Source organism: Protopterus annectens, chromosome 7.part1 (assembly GCF_019279795.1).
Source record: "Protopterus annectens isolate FY-2018-M chromosome 7.part1, PAN1.0, whole genome shotgun sequence".
Lineage (NCBI taxonomy): Eukaryota > Metazoa > Chordata > Ceratodontiformes > Protopteridae > Protopterus > Protopterus annectens.
This window is the reverse complement of record NC_056740.1, coordinates 220897127-220914548: the sequence shown is the minus strand read 5'-3', so window position 1 is coordinate 220914548 and position 17422 is coordinate 220897127. Positions and strand designations below refer to the sequence as shown.

Here is a 17422-nt window from a genome sequence, read left to right as displayed (position 1 = left end):
CTTGCTACCCTCCCCCCCCAGTTTTGGACATTGTGGATGATGCTTTCTTAGAATCTAGTCTAAATCCAGATTCTCTGCCTCCTGCTCCAGCCAAACCAGATAGATACTATAGAGTGCCTGACTCACACAAATTCCTTTACAAAAGCCCTGTTGCTGATCCAGAGACAATCTTCCAGTGTCCCAAAGGGGCTAAGGCTTCTATGGCTAAAAATCCTGTACCCTCAGAAAGGGACTCCAGAGCGCTAGATAGGTGGGGGAAGAAGGTTTACACCTCAACTACTCTAGCTATGAGAGCACTAAATTGTCAAATTCACATGCTTAAATACCAGCAATTCCTAATGTCTCAAATAAAACAAAAGATGGGCACGCACCCTCAACAGTCTGAATTCAAGGAAATGCAAGATCTGTTACATGCAGCTGAACAGGTGGGCAAACATACTTTACAATGTGGTTTTGATGCTTTGGAAGCTTCCTCTAGAGCAGCTTTACTTTAACTTTAGAGTTACTGGGTCTGTTATACGTAGGCATCCTTGGTTAAAGGAACAATCTCTGCCTGATCATGTTAAAGCAAAGTTACTGGATGCACCCTTCAGCAGGATGTCTTATTTGGGGTTAAAGCAGAGGAGGTTTTAAAGAAAATGGAGGATAAGGCAAAATCTATGCAGACGGTCAAAGATTTCTTACAGGTACAGACCCCACGCTTCAGCAGAAATTGGCCAACAAAAATTTGGTCCTTTCCAGCTTCTGACAGACCACAGAGGGGTAAATACAAGCACCCAAGGGGCAGAGGACAAGCACAAATCCCTTACAAACCTCGCCAATGGGGCACTGCAACACAGAAGGGAGGAGAAGACAGGTCCCAAACTACTAGAAGGCAAACACAACGACTTAAACCTCAAACTGCCAAGCAAAACTCTCTTGGCAGCTCCCTTAGGAGGAAAATTAGCACTTTTTGCAGACAACTGGCACATCGTCACAAAGGACAAATGGGTCCTAGACATTATCTCACACGGATACAAATTCCATTTCCACACCTTGCCAACGATAAAAGGAATGCCAAACCTGCCACAAAATCAATGGGTAGAGGCACAAAACCAAATTACAGCTCTCATGGACATGAGAACCATTCAACTGGTACCTACACAGGAGCAAGGCCAAGGATTTTACACAAGGCTCTTTCTAGTCCCCAGAAAGGACAATGCTTGGAGACCCATTCTGGACCTTTCAATTTTAAAGACCTTCTTGCAAGTACCCAAATTCAAGATGCTAACACTACAGCAGCTTCTTCCCATGTTGGGCAAGAAAGCTTGGCTAGTAACGTTGGACCTCAAGGAGGCATACCTGCATGTCCCTATCAGACAAAATTGCAGAAGATGCCTCCGTTTCATTGCAGGTTCAACCCATTACCAATTCTATGCACTGCCCTTTGGCTTATCTACTGCACCCAGGGTCTTCACAAAATGCTTGGCACCAGTAATTGCATACTGCAGACAAAGAGGAATTCAAATATACCCATACCTGGACGACTGTCTCATCCAAGCAGAAAGCAAGGACATTCTCTTACAACACCTGGCTTTTGTAAAACATCTTCTAAGTTGCCTAGGGTACACAGTAAACGAAAAGAAATCAAAACTAGTGCCCTCACAAAATATGACATTCCTGGGTGCCAGCTTGAATACAACGGCCCAGATGGCTTATCTGACGCCAGACAAACAACTACAATTAACTCAATACTTCAGAACAATGGTAACAAAGACCCAACTCCCTGCAAGAAAAATTCTGCAGGCCTTGGGCTTCATGGCATCTTGCATACTACTAATACCATTTGCAAAACTGCATATGAGGAAATTACAATGGTACCTAAAAAGCGTATGGACTCAACACAGCCACAGCTTGGAAACAATGATAACTCTCATTCCCTGCCTTCAACAGGAATCTCTGTGGTGGTCACAGGCATGTCACCTCAACAAGGGTCAGCCTTTCACCCTACCCCCAACCAGGCAAACTATGACAACAGATGCATCGGACTATGCCTGGCAGGACGGTGCATTCAAGGCATATGGACAGCAGATCAAAGGAATCTGCACATCAATCAAAAAGAAATGCTAGCTGTACAAAATGCTCTGACAGCCTTCAAGGACCTCTTACATCCAAGACAGCTTATCATAAGGACAGACAACACCACAGTAATGTGGTACATAAACAGATAAGGGGGGGTACACACTCCTACCCTCTATGCAGGCAAGCAATGACCTTGTGGAACACAGCACTGGCTTACCAAGTTCAATTACAAACTCAATTCCTGCCAGGAAAGAAGAACACATTGGCAGACGACCTAAGTAGAAACATCATGGATCCCCACGAGTGGAAACTGGATCCACAAGTATTCGCAATGATAGCTCAAATATGAGGACTCCCAGACATAGATCTGTTTGCCAGCCCTCAAAACTATCAGCTAACAAAATTTTGCACAAGGACTTTTCACCATCAAGCTTGGAAAGTAGGCGCACTCTCATTCAGTTGGAAAATGCTAACAGTATATGCCTTTCCTCCATTACCCCTTCTCACAAAGGTGCTACTGAAAGTCAGGATGGAGAGACCCCGAATGATACTCATTGCCCCAGACTGGCCACGCCAGCACTGGTACCCACTAGTAAGGAATATGGCCCAGGGCCCACCATGGATTCTACCACAAATTACCCACCTGCTCTCACAGGAAGACAATCAGATTCTACACAGCCAGCTCAAAACCTTAAACTTGGCTGCATGGCAAATCACCTAAACGATCAGCCAACTCCTCTCTCACAAGCTGTTATGGATGTTATTCTGGAGGCCAGGAGGCCCAGCACTAGGAAAGCCTACTCAGACAAATGGAAAATATTTTGCGCCTGGAACCAAGCTAAAGGCCAAAATACCCTTCAGCCTGACATACCTCAGATTCTGCAATATCTAACTGAGATGTTACACAAAGGGCTTTCTTTTTCATCTATTAAAATCCACGCCTCAGCTAATTCTGCTCACTACAACATGGATCCTCCCTTATTTTCACATCCACTCCTAAGGCAGTTTCTCCGAGGGGCCAAAAACATTAGGCCTCCCAGGAGAGCACCAACACCTACTTGGGACCTCAACTTTGTTCTGGAAAAACTCACGCTACCTCCTTTTGAGCCAGCTTTCTCAGCTAACTTAAAGTTTATATCATGGAAGACTGCCCTGCTGCTAGCAATTACTTCAGCTAGAAGAGTTTCAGAGCTTCAGGCACTAATGGCAGTAGAGCCTTTCCTCATTTTTCATCAAGACAGAGTTTCCCTATGAACTAACCCCTCCTTTATGCCTAAGGTGGTATCCAGTGTGGCTCTAAATCAAACCATCCATTTACCCACCTTCTTTCCAAATCTAGAGAACAAAGGAGAAAGACTCCTGCATTCCTTGGACATTCACAGGCAGCCTCGTTACTACTTGGATAAAACTAAGATTTTCAGAAAATCTGACCAGCTTTTTGTATCGTATGCTACAGCATCACAAGGAAAGGCTATCTCAAAACAGACCATTTCCAAATGGATAGGTCATTGCATACGTTTTTGCTACACCCACCATGGAAAACTAGTTCCTGCTACCATAAGGCCCCACTCTGCCAGGGCAGCAGCTACATCTACAGCTTTCCTCAGGGGGGTACCAACCAAGGATATTCTGGAAGCTGCAACTTGGAGTTCAGTACACACCTTCACCAAACATTACCACTTACCACTTTACTCTAAGACTAGAGCTGGCTTCGCCACTGCAGTTTTGCAGGGCCTTCTAGCCTCCTCTAACCCTGTTTGACTCCACCTCCCATCCTTAGCTTTGGGATTCTACCCAAGTGTGATGACTGCAACAGGGTAACACGATGAACATAGTACAGTTTTGTACCTACCATAAATGTAGATGTTCGGGTGTATACCCTGCTGCAGTCCAGGTTACCCTCCTTCCATCCCCTCTGAACTAGCTGAACTTATCTCTACCACTCTATTCTATTCTACCTCTGTGGTGTATTTGCTTGTGCCTAAGGGTTTTGTTTTATTTTTCCATATAGCTGTGTGTATATATACATATATATGTATATATATATATATATATATATATATATATATATATATATATATATATATATTTTTTTTTTTTTGCCTACCTATTAGGGGCACCTGACATCTGGGGCAAGAAAAACTGAAGAAAATGGCGTTGGATGCCTCTGATATACCCCTGGCGCTCTGATGTCAGGGAAGAAGTGACAGCAACCGACGCCGGACCAAGACTTTGGAATTCGGGCCGACTGCGGGACTGCCTGACGGCAGGATAACCCAAGTGTGATGACTGCAGCAGGGTATACACTCGAACATCTACATTTATGGTTGGTACAAAACTGTACTTTCTCCAGTCATATTAGGCCTCCAAGAAAGTTAATTCGTACTTCTTAAGACTTTAATTTTGTGCTTGAAAAATGGACTCCGCCACTTCTTGAACCTGCAGGTAGTTCTTCCTTTAAATTTTGTACTTGGAAAACTGTTCTGCTTTTGGCACTGCTTTGTGCTAGGAAGGTTTCAGAACTGCAGGCTCTTATGGTGGATCCTCTCTTCTTGGTTTTTCACCAGGACAGAGTTTCTCTTCAAACTAATCCTTCCATTATGTGTTGCGTAGTTAATGACTTATCCTTAAATCAGTCTTGTCATCTTCCATCCTTTTTTCTCTTACCACAGAATACTGTTTAAAGAATTTGTCATTCTTTAGATTTACACAGACAGCTTAGATTTTACTTTGATGAAACTAAAGATATGACAATCTGAGCAACTTTTAGATGTCCTTCTATTCTCATGTTGCAGTATTCATAACTATAAGCTTGTTGCTACCTGCAGCACTGGACATCCAGCCAGCATACCAAAGTCTTAAGAGCAGCGGTACATGCTGCGTTGCTTGTTAGAGCCATAAACCAACATCAGCTATAAAAGTGACGTTTGCACATACTCCCTTCAGAACTTTTCTGCTGCAGTGATCTACGGACCTCTGATCGCCAGCTATGGGAATCAGTTTGTTCATTGTTTCAGCTGTCAGATACAGATAAGCACCTCTTTGGGTTTTTTGTTTCCATATTACTTTTCAAATGTACATGTCAGCTAGGAAAGGGAAGTGTGCTTGTGGAAGACAAATTCCACACAAGGACACGCATGATAAGTGCTTATTCTGTTTGAGTAAAGGCCACGACCATATGTCTTGCGATATTTGCAAATCCTTTGTATCAAAAACACTTTGCAGCCGTCTTGCTGCCTTAAAGCTTTATTTAGAAAATCAGAGGCTCCGGCATCTAGCATTAGGCATGGAGGGTGAAGTAGGTACCTCCAACGAGCCACTTCAGAAAAAGGCCAAGAAAGTTAGGCCTGATGCCCATGCTGCACCTCAGGAGTCCAGTGAGACTCTTGAGGCAGATGTTAGCCCAGGGTCGCATTGTACGCCCGTTTCACAGCTAGAACCGGGAACCACGGTGGAAGCCAGTTGAGTGGAAATGGAGTACGTCCGCTGAGGTTGTTCAGCCATCAGCCCCTGACAGTGAAGGGAAACCATGGCTCTAGCTATTGCATCCTCCCAAGGGTCGGCCTCTAAGTAAATACATCCTTCTACTCCCCTGAAGAGGAAACAAAAATTTAAAAAATAGGGAATATAGAGAAGCTGAACCAGCTCCTAGATGGGAAGTTTTTTTCTCAAAAATCTTTTCAGGGCCTTCCAGGCCCTCCAGTGTCAAGTACCTATACAACCCCCTACATCTGTGCAGGCCTTAGAGGATTCAGAAGAGGAACTCTCTTCCTCCCATGAATCACTTACCTATTGCTCCCAGATAGAATCCCCCAAGGACTTCATTACCCCTGAGGAGGAGGACTCTATTAGTCCTGAATCTCCAGGAGATAAATTCTCCTTTGGGTATACCATTTCTCTGATGAGAGAACATTTTAAATGGCAGGCCTCAGATGTCTCCAAAACAAAAAAGAGATGCTTTGAATTATTGCAGATGGACCAGCCCTCTCCATCTCCAGTCCCTCCCCTACTTCCAGCCTTTCATGATACCTTTCTGGCTGCATCGCAGACCCCTGACTCCCAGCCCCCAGGATACACAGTTCCTATTCAAAAATCCCCCTGCAGACCCTGCTGTCATTGCATTGTTGGCAGATAAATCATCTAGACAACTGCCCTCTACCTCTCTGTTTCCCACTGACAGGAACAGCAAATTTATGGACAGATTAGGGAAGAAGGTATGTACTTCTGCAACTCTAGCCATTAGAGCAATAAAGTATCAAACTCATGGCTAGGTTTGTTTGAGATACCCTCCAGTAGCTTCTGCACTGTTCCCAGATGTGCCAGACTCCCCTGCTAAGTCACAACTCTCTGCCCTGCTCTCTATCGCCTCTCAGGTGACCAGGCACTCCGTAAAGTGCAGTTATGATCCAGTAGAGGCATCCTCCAAATCTGCTGCCTCAGGTTCTGTCCTGAGAAGATATTCTTGGGTAAGGTTACAGCCCCTTCCTATGGATGTCCAAACCAAATTGTTAGATTCACCTCTTGATAATAAAACACTTTTACGTGTAGCCTCTGCAGAGCTCCTTAAATCCCTACAGGAAAAGAGGAAGGAGCTACAAAATCTAAAGCATTTGTTAGTCTGTCCTTTTCCTTGGTATCGTAGGAACTACCCTCAAAGGACAACTTTTGTTAGGTGACAGTCATCTCATTCCAATGCCACACAGGCTAAGGGATGGAGGCAACCTAGGAGACACTCCGCTCCTAAACAAACTTCTGCCTCTGCTCCAACTCCCTTTCGGAGGCAGCCTGACCAAGACAGAGCTCCTCCACTGTGACTCAAACCCATTACCCAACTCCCCTCCCTTATCCCTCCACCTCACCTTTTTCCTACCGTCCTGGCGGAAAATTATCTCTTAAGCTTGGGTCCTTTCCATCATCCAGAAAGCATAGTTTATTATTGGGTGGACACTTCCTCCCTTTCAAGGGATACCCCAACCACCTACAAGTCAGTTTCACCTCTTCCCCCCAATTCTGGATCAACTTCATGCTCAGGGCACCATAGAAAGAGTACTTCCAGAACAGACAAACAAAGGAGTTTACTCCAGGATGTTTTTGGTTCTAAGAAAGGATGTCCCTTGGAGGCCAATCCTGGATTTGTCTGTACTCAATGTATTCCTCAAGGTGCCTACCTTCAAAATGCTCACCTTGCATTACCTCCTACCTGTCGTCCCTCACCAAGTCTTCATGGTGTCCCTGGACCTGAAGGATGCTTACCTTCATATTCCTATTCACCCCAGTTACAGGAAGTCCCTATGCTTTTCCATGGGTTCCTTGTATTTTTAATTTTCTGCATTGCCATTTGGGCTTTCTGCAGCCCCCAGAGTATTTACAAAGTGCCTAGCTCCAGTTATCGCCTACTGCAGCGTGCAGGGCATTCAAATATATCCATACCTATATGACTTCTTGATACTTCACCAGGATTGCCATACCTTCCGTCACCACTTAGGCATGGTGTCCAGTACCCTGGCAAACCTAGGGTTCACTGTGAACCAGGAAAATCTCACCTGACACCCACCCAAGAACTGGTTTACTCAGACCAGATGGCAGTTTTCATTACTTGCTAGAAGGTGTAAACCATCACACATTACCTCCAAACACTCCTCTGTCTCCAAACATTATCAGCCAGGGAATTCCTGATGGTCCTAGGCTACATAGCATCCTTGATACCCATGCTCCCCCTAGCAAGGCTGCATATGAGGAAATTTCAGTAGGTGTTGAGAAGTCGGTGGACGCAGCATTCACACGCCCTGGATGCTCTTCTACCTCTCCTCCCATGCCTGAAAAAGGAGGTGCAGTGGTGGATTGCAACCATATGCCTCAACCAGGGTATATGTTTACAGACCCTCCCCACACCCTCACAGCAAATCTACACAGATGCTTCAGACCTGGGTTGGGGAGCAGTCCTGCAAACCCACAACAAGCAAAACAAAGTTCAGGGAGAGTGGTCCTCTCTCAGACAAAGGGACCACATCAATATCAAAGAGATGAGGGCCCTTCTCTTAGCCTTACAAACCTTCCATCCAATTCTCCAACCAGGCACCTTAAACATTGTCGCGGAGAATATGACTGTCCTGTGATATATCAACGAGCAGGAGGGGACAAGGTCCTACCCACTCTGCAGCCTGGCAATTCAGATTTGTTTCCTAGCAGCAGAATTGCACATTCACCTGCAAGCAGTGTATATTCCTTCAGCAGAGAATGCGATGGTGGACACTCTCAGCAGAACATCTGCACCCTCTCACGAATGGATGCTTCACAGGGAGGTGTTTTTGGATCTCATTTACAGGTGGGGTATTCCTTATGCAGATCTGTTTGCATCCTCCCAGAACAGGCAGATGCCTCTGTTTTGCACAAGGGATCCACATCCACAGGCGTGGGGGGTGGAAGCCTTCTCTTTTTCTTGGGCGGGGATGTATCTTTATGCCTTTCCCTGCTTCACACTGATTCATAAGGTCCTAAAAATTCAGAGGGACAAACCAAAAATCCTGCTGGTGACTCCCTTTTGGCCAAGACAGCATTAGTTTCCCCTTCATCTACTAGCCAAGGGCAATTACCACAGGTTACCCAACCGATTTGACCTACTCACACAAGACGGGGTCACTCATACACCCTCAGGTGCTCAACCTCAGACTCACACAACGGGTGATAGTGTTCTGATCCCCTTCGGGCACCTATATTCAGAGGATATACTTAATGTCCTGCAGGAGCCAGGAAACCTAGTACCAGGAGAAATTATGTGGAAAAATGGAAAAGATTCTCCAGGTGGTGTCAAAAGAAAAAAACAGGACCCCCTTCTTATTCCTGTACCTATGGTCCTTTCTTACTTGTGTGAGCTTCTACATTCAGGGCTGACCTACTCTTCTGTTAAGGTACACTTGTCAGCCATTTCTGCCTGTCTCCCCTTGGTTCCTCCTTTGGCATCCAGATTAGAGGTAAAACTATTCTTAAGAGGGGTGCTCCATATTATTTCACCTAGAAAACCGATACTGCCTTCTTGGGACCTTAATTTTGTCCTTGAAATACTCACACTACCTCCTTCTGAACCAGCTCACTCAACATATCTGAAACTATGTACTTGGAAAACAGTACTGCTGGTAGCCCTCACATCCACTGGGAGGGACTCTGATATCCAGGCCTTGATGGCTAACACCCCTTACCTCATCTTCCATAAGGACAGGGTCTCCCTCAGGACTAACCCCTCATTCTTGCCTAAAGTGGTTAAGGAACTGTCCTTAAATCAAGCCGTTAACCTCCCTATTTTTTCCCTCAACCTCAAAATCCATCTGAAAGTACACTACATTCCTTGGATGTTCATAGGCAGCTTAGGTATTATCTGGACAAGACCAAATCCATTAGAAAGTCTGACCAGCTGTTTGTCTCCTTTCACCCAATGACCTTGGGGAATGTAGTCTCTAAACAGACTATACCTTCATGGATTTCTAAAGCTATCTCTGCCTGTTATTCCTTTCATGGAAAGGTTTTAACTACCAATGTGAGAGCACATCCTACTAGGGCAGTTGCCTCTTCAGCAGCCTTTTTCAGGGGGGTGGACTACACTTCCATATTGGAAGCAGCCACTTGGTCCTTAGTCCATACCTTTACCAAGCACTACAAGTTAGACTTTGTCTCCAGAGCCAGAACTGGGTTTGTTAGGTCAATTTTTCAGGATCCTATAGACCAGACCCCTCTGCCTTCCTCCCAGGATTATACCTAAAGCTTGGGTACTCTCCCTACAGTTATGAATACTGCAACATGAGAATAGAAGGACACAGAATATTTGTGTAAGAACTTACCATAACCTTAGATGTCCTTCTCTTCCATGTTGCAGTATTCAGTCCCCCCATCCAACCCCTTCTTCTTCTGTTTTGTCCATCTGGAGTGACTTTCCCTACTTTCTCTCCATCCGAACAGGACACTGTAACAGGCACATGCATCCTTGCTCCCCAGGGGTACTACTTTATGTGGCAGTCATTTCTGAAGGGGGTATGTGTAGTCATCACTTTTATAGCCAGAATCGGTTCATGGTTCTGACAAGCAATGCAGCACTTACCTCCGCTCCTAAGACTTTGGTATACTGCCGGATGTCCGGTGCTGCAGGCAGCAACCTTCCTACAGTTACGAATACTGCATCATGGAAGTGAAGGACATCTAAAGTTATGGTAAGTTCTTGCACAATTCTTGTTTTCATAACCAGAAACTAGGTTTGTTAGTTTCCATGCAAACTTTTTCCTGGATAACTAAGGCTATTACTTTTTTGTTAATCTTATCATGGGAAACAACTCTGTTCTTCTGTTAGGGTCCACACTACTAGGGCAGTTTGCCTCCTCTGGGGCTTTTTTCAAGGATTTAGAGTCCAAGTCTATTTTTGAAGCAGCCACTTCATCTTCAGTTCACATTTTTACTAAGCATTATAAGTTGGATGTATTGTTAAGGGCCAGAGCAGGATTTGCCAGGTCCATTCTCCAGTGTATGTTGGGTGATTCTCTATTGTCTTCATCCTCTGCCCAGTTTCTTTAATAGCTTTAGTATTCTCCCTCATGTAAAGAATACTGCAGCAGTGATCTTGGAAGGACATTGTACAGTTATGTAAGAATTTACCATGCCAGGAGATGTCTGATCACTGTTATAGTATTCCTCCCCTTCCTCCTTCCCCGTTTTCTTTTTTTTTCTTCTGGCTGAAGGGTACTATTTATTTTCTCTTTTTTTGCATGAAGATGTATTTCTGGATTCTTTTCCCTTGACTGTTGTTCCTTTACTCTCCTAGAGCAACTAAGTTCTGAGGTTTCAGCATATGTACGTCCCTTATGTATTTTGCATATTCTGGCTTAGGTCATTATGTCAGACAGACAATGCTTGGATGGGCGTAGGCTTTTGTATGTTGGCCGGATGTACAACTACTCTTGGTATGATATCCCTCGTGTAAGGCGTATTGCAACAGTGATCAGTAGAGCATCTGCTGTTATGGTAAGTTCTTACACAATTGTACTTTATCATTATTCCATTTTGAAAAATATTGTGTGTTTGTGTAAGTGTGTAAAAATTATTTGAGATGTGCTTCAATTTGATAAGGTGGCACTGGGCTCATTCTGAGGTGGACTAAGAACTGGGCCAGTGATTAAAATGCTAATCTGTGGCTTTACCTTGTAAAGCTTGTTTATGTGTTACAGGCTTTGCTTTTACCCAAGACAGTATTGCACATATAGCGTTAAGGCGAAGTGCCTTTTCTATAGTAACTGGTACCAGTGGTGAGAGTCAGACTCCGTGCAGCTGGTTCTGTTGCTCTTAAATATTGATGGCAGAGCTGTAAATGTTAGTCTGTTACCCCTGAGCATCACATCTGCTACTCTCAAATGAGGTCCCAACCTTAGATATATCTGTACTTCGGTGCAATTTTCTCTCTGTCCATCCTCCCATAAATGGCATTGCATATGTTGAGTAGACAAAATCCACTCATAAAGGTTTATTTTACAGGTAAGTGAAATGGACCTCTATGGCCCTTTTCTAGTCATGGACCTGTTGCTGTAAAAAAAAAAAAAAAAAAAAAAAGTGAAACACAGAAGGGCTTACACATACAAAGCAGTATTAATACTGTTAAACATTCACTGAAGTAAGAGTGTCCGTCATTGTGGATTGTAGCCAACCTACCTATTAGACAGACACAAACAGTAATTTGATAAAACTCTTGACTGCATACCTTTAAAAGCATATATTGCTTAGACCTGAAGTATTTGACAGGAAAGGTATTTCTCTTCCTTATTCACAGAATTTTCTGGAAGGTTGCCTGAGACTATTGCTGTTAAGTTTTCTCTTTGCTGAAGGAATTTATTCTAAACTTCATATTTTTATGAATGATAAAAATAATTTAGTCTTTCTGTATTCTTATCTGCAGCTAGTCCTGCTCCATACATTGTTTCTTTATGGGCGAAGTTCCGTGTTAAATGGAAAGGAAGTTGTGTCAAAACAAATACAGCTACTTTTTTTGGATAATTTTATTACCTGCACCTTTGTGTGGTTGTTACTTACATATTCCGTGTCTGCCAGTCTGTAACATCTTTAACCTGTAGTAGTCTGTTGGTGACTCATTTTGCCATTATGAACAAAATGTAGTAGTACTTTGAATGAATTAACTCCATGGTGCAGGGAGATGAAGCCCTGACTGAGGTCCATCATCTGGATTTGAATAAGTGCACAAAGTTGCTGGAGTATCTGATGCAGTGATGGATGGGACTGACTTGTCTTTGTAGGCTCATCCATCTTACTGAAAAGCTGGCGGCTTTACCCTGCAGTTTGAGGAGCACCTTGTGATTGGCTAAACAATGAGTTCATAAACTGGGAACAGGCAAGCACATCTGCAGTGAAAGGCATAATGTGTGAGCATGTGTACAGATTGCCATCTATAGCAGGCATGGAGCACTGTTTACTGGCTACCAGTGAGAGAGGAGCGAGTAGGAGGCAAATAGAAAATATATGACAACAGGCAATGTGGTGTGACCCTTTCTTACCCGGTTGCCTCAACGTCTATGCTGGAAGGTTATTTTTCATGGCTGGAGTGTGTGTGTGTGTGTGTGGGGGGGGGGGCTTGCTCAAAGATAGGAAATGGGTTGCAGGCAGAACAGCCTAGGGTAACAAGTGTTGACTAGAGAAGGAATGGAGGCCCAGAGAAGTCAGGAAGAAGCAAACACCCAAAACATTAGTACTCAGTGTAACAGAAGACAGACGAATCATAGAGTGGAGCACTTTGGAATCAAACTTGCAGCATTTGCACATTTAGGCATCCATCCACACCATATACAACTTGGGAGATTGTTTGCAGATGCAGGCAGCATAACAAAGCAAGACTTGAATGTTGCATGTTTCAGGGTAGCAGGACAGCACCAATTAGGCTGAACTTTGACTTTGATTCTATTTTTTTTCTTTTTTTAACTTTGTAGGTAAGACTTACAGAGCAAGTGAAGACATGGTGGGAATCAGGAGCCATTACAGATATTGGTGAGGCAGAACCCCCTTCTCAGCCTAACAGGAAGGCAGACTTAACTGTACGGGATCCTGGAAAAATCAAACGAGGTAAAGGTGGTACATTGGTGAGTTTTTTCCTTTGCTGTTTCATTTTCTTGTATTATGCATTGTTAAAACATCTAGTTACTTAAGCACTGGTCAGGCCAGCAGTATACCTTTGCAATTAGTATAATGATTTTTACTTCTTGTATAAGACTGCGGTGTGAGCAGGAATCGTAGATTAATTTTGCTTTGAAGTGACTCAGGTGGTGTTAACAGTAAACGAGTATGCAAGTCCCTGCTGTTCGTGGATATTGATGTGCGTCACCTGTTCATAAATCATTCTTTCAAGTGTAGAAAAAAATAAAAATGTGACCTTTTTCTCTGTATGGGCCTATGGCGTTATCTGCCTTAGGGAGTACTGTCCTGTAAATTAATGTTACTTTGAGAAAAGTGTAGTGCTGTTAATTCTTGCATCTGTCACTTGTTTCCTTTTTGACAGAATAATCTTTTTGTGGTTATACTTTGTGTATCTTATAGAACATCGACTAGGACACTGGAGTACTTTGCTGTGCATCTTTTAGCACTTTGAATTTTATAACTTCATAGCTCTTTCAAGGAAGTCATGTTATTTGTATACAGTATTCTGTTGTAGCTCAAAAATAGTTTATTTTGCTGATATGCTGTCACTCTTGGGGGGGGGGGGATAATTGTGCCTGAATCTGTAAGTAACATATTTTTTGTATTGTACCTAAAACTGTCAGGTAGAAAATATTCTAGTAAACAAAATTTACACAAAAAAGTATTGTAGAAATAAAACACGCAAATGTGACTCATTTAAAAAGTGTGTGATTTCCTGTGTGTTAGTTTTGGTCATGGCTTTTAAACTGCTACTGACTGATGTGGAAGGCTATGCAATTTCATTATTTTAATTACTCTGATTTTCATATAATTAAAAAGTATGTTATTTGGGTTTGGAAGACTAAGGAGTTCCATTATTTTAATTCCTCTGTTGTTTAGTTAAGAATTCTGCTACTTTTTTCAGAGGAGTGAGACTTGGTTTAATTGTAGTCACAGGGAACTGCAGCATGACTTTAATATCCACGTTTGCCTTTAAATTAGTAGATGTCCTTCATTTGCCTTTGAGTCATGGGTACAGTTACACTGTTGACCACATCAGAACATAACATAACTGGTTATTCCAGACCTGGACCAATAGTCCATGTTGGTTTAGAGAAGAAATTCCTGAGAATAGAATCCATGTAATACCGTTATTATTTTTATAAGTTAGAAACATCACTGAATATGTTCATACCTCAGTAATATATAGCTTTCCAAAAATCAGTAAATTGCAATTGAGCCAAAAATCACCAAAAGCCAACTTGAAATAAAGAAACAAGGTAACTGGGCATAAAAACATGCACTGACAAGGAAACTGAACCAAGCCATATATATAAAATTAAATTTATTCAAGATGATTAAGCGCTTTTGTCTTGTTACATTTAGGACTTCATCAGAATGAAGAAATAACACAAATCAATCCTTTTGTATGCTAAAACTACAGTGATTAACCAATCCAGTACATGATTAATCCTTAAAGGGCCAGTGCTAATTAAAATTGAATAGCTAAAACACATAGTTTACGTAGTATACAACAAAAGATCACTCATATATCTTGTTAAAGTGTAAAAATAAGTTGTAAAATGAATTGTTAAAAGTATGTACAAGCTAGAAGCTGTACAAGCATGGTAAAAACAAACAAAAAAAGAATCTTTGAAATACGCTGTGAGGATACTGCCAGCAGAGCTAGCTGGAATTCTGTAAATAATTGTATGCCATATGTGAATGTAAAACTGATTTATACAAGATGCATGTTACAAATGTATTAGACCTGTATGTCATGTGTATATCAAACTGATTTGTACAGATGTTTATGTTGAAAATGTATGTGTAAAGTGCTTGTGTTTAAAATGTATCAACAGTGTGCCCTACTGGAGAGAATAGGAATGTACATGCACAATTGTGACTGTTTAAATGTACATGTTCTAACAGAGGAAACTGGAAGACAGGAGGTTAACCTCAGCCCAGCAAACTTTAAAATATATCTGAAATTAAATAAATGTATGGGCTAGGCCATAAAGATGCTATCTCACAGGTTTCAATGCAGCCAAAAACACAAAGTATGTACTAGGAAGCGTTCTGCATTGTACTACTCTGGAAGCCTGGCGGTATGAAATTGTTTTATGTCTTCCAGCACCTGCCACAAATCTGAGGAAAAGCCCTTGTGTGTGTCCTTTTACAGGTAGATGCTAAATCCTGCCATGTTTCAGCAATTGGGGTTTGCATGGGAAGTAGAAGGCGGATGACCAGAAGCAAGCTATCCCATAAGTAATATTTTAGCTATTATTTTGAGAAGTCTGTTAGTGAGAGAGAGTATTCTGTTTGGGGTCTGACTAGAGGGACTGCTCACATATTTCAAATAGCCTTGCTTAAGTAAGTTATTAGGGAACAGTATAATTCTCATAGATTCAGTCAGGAATATAGTGAAGTTTAGTTTAAATATGTTTCTTTACCTGACTGTTATTTTAAATATTTCCTGTGATTTTCAACTGTGATGTCACTGTGAATAGATATTTAGTACTGTCTTGTTCTTTTATTATTTATTATTAAATATATTTAAACCTTTCATTGTGGTTGATCTTTGTAGAGATATTTAAGTTTTGAGAGTCCTTGCATAGTTCTCTTAATAGCCTTGCTCATGGTCAAACTATCATTTGTATTAGTTTTAATATTGCACAGTAAAATTGGACACCCTTTGTTAAGGTTCTTAAAGTAGCTGGCAGGGGGTTCTGGTGGCAGTGATAACTACCTTATAGTCTGAGCAGAAGGGGGCATAGCTAGCAAACCTGTGCCAGCCTTTCCCAGGTGTGCATGTGTGTGTGTGTGTGTGTAAATCAAATCTCAGAGTGTGTGTGTGTGTTAGCTACTTGGGCAGGAACACGAAGCACTGGTTGGACAGAGAGAGTGTTGGAGGACTTGGCTTGGAACCCTGGCTAAGCACTCAACTCTATAGCTTTGCCAGTGGGGAGTCTTATTGGGGATCTGGAGAACGAGAGAGGAACCATCCCCCTGTGTGTGTTCCCTGTGTGCTCCTAAGGAAAATTGTGCTTGATGCAGAGAGCTGCATCTGGAGATACTGTGTGTGTACCTGTTTTCCTCCCGGTGAACGTTACCTACAGGTGCCAGTGGTGAGGACTGAGGCTTCTTGATTACCGGCCAGAGGTGAGGCGTCACATAAGCAAGTCAACATATTCTATAATTTACCTGTATGTTTCAGTACTAGTTGCAGAGAGATATAATTATTTAGACCAAGAAACATAAAAGCCTTAAGCCTAAACTGCCATAATAGCTCTTTATATTTCATAACATTCTCCCAGTCTCCTTTCCTATGATCAATTTCTACTCTTACCAGGATACCAAATAAAAATTCATCATAGGAGACTTTTGACAGGGAATGCTTCTAAAGACCATTGTTGACATTTTTAGTTCTAATACTATAGTAATATTCATATATCCACTTCTTGAGTGTTCTTTCTGTTTTTTCCTACGTAGAGGCCAACACATTTTTTACAAACTGCTAAATAAATTAACCCTTTTGTTTCACAATTACCTCTCTTCAAAATTACCTCTATAGCAGCTGAATTTCCTAAAGTGACCCTATCCTCTTCTAAAATATATCGATATTGCCCACATTTTTAGTGCCTAGTCTCTCATTCTCTCTCTTCATATTTGTTCCTTCATATAAATTCTTCAAATTCTAGTCAGTTTTAGTAAAAAATCTGGAATCAGCACCCAAAATACCTATTAAATCAGGGATGTATCTCAACATTATCCAGTTCTTACAGATAATACCCTTGACTTTAAATGCAGCATGGTTAAATTCTACCACCGTCGCCATACTGAAGTTCATATTGATCTCATCTGTATCTGCCCTCTAGAGAGGCACTAAAAAGTGTGGGTGCTATCAACAGTGCTGATATACTTTAGAAAAGGACAGGGTCACTTTAGGAAATTCAGCTGCTTTAGAGGTCATTGTGAAACAAAATGTTTAATTTATTCAGCAGTTTGTAAAAAATTATACTGGCTTCTATGAAGGAAAAACTGAAAAAACAATTAAGAAGCGGATATGTATGAACATTATTATAGTATTAGAACTAAAAATGTAAACAATGCTCTTTACAAACATTCCCTGTCAAAAACCTCCCACAAAGAATTTTTATTTGGTATTCTGGCAAGAGTAGAAATTGATGCTAGGGGAGGAGACTGG

The 17422-nt window shown here is 42.0% G+C and overlaps 1 protein-coding gene across 2 annotated transcripts in view; it reads left to right on the top strand.

Annotated features, from left to right (window-relative positions):
• LOC122807704 (uncharacterized protein HI_0077-like) overlaps positions 1-17422 on the top strand; it is a 731990-nt gene that overhangs the window by 390070 nt on the left and 324498 nt on the right. For both annotated transcript variants that reach the window (XM_044078675.1, XM_044078674.1), the window contains exon 6: positions 13032-13181. In XM_044078675.1, the coding sequence (XP_043934610.1) occupies positions 13032-13181 (150 nt within the window). The remainder of the gene's footprint in view (positions 1-13031; positions 13182-17422) is intronic.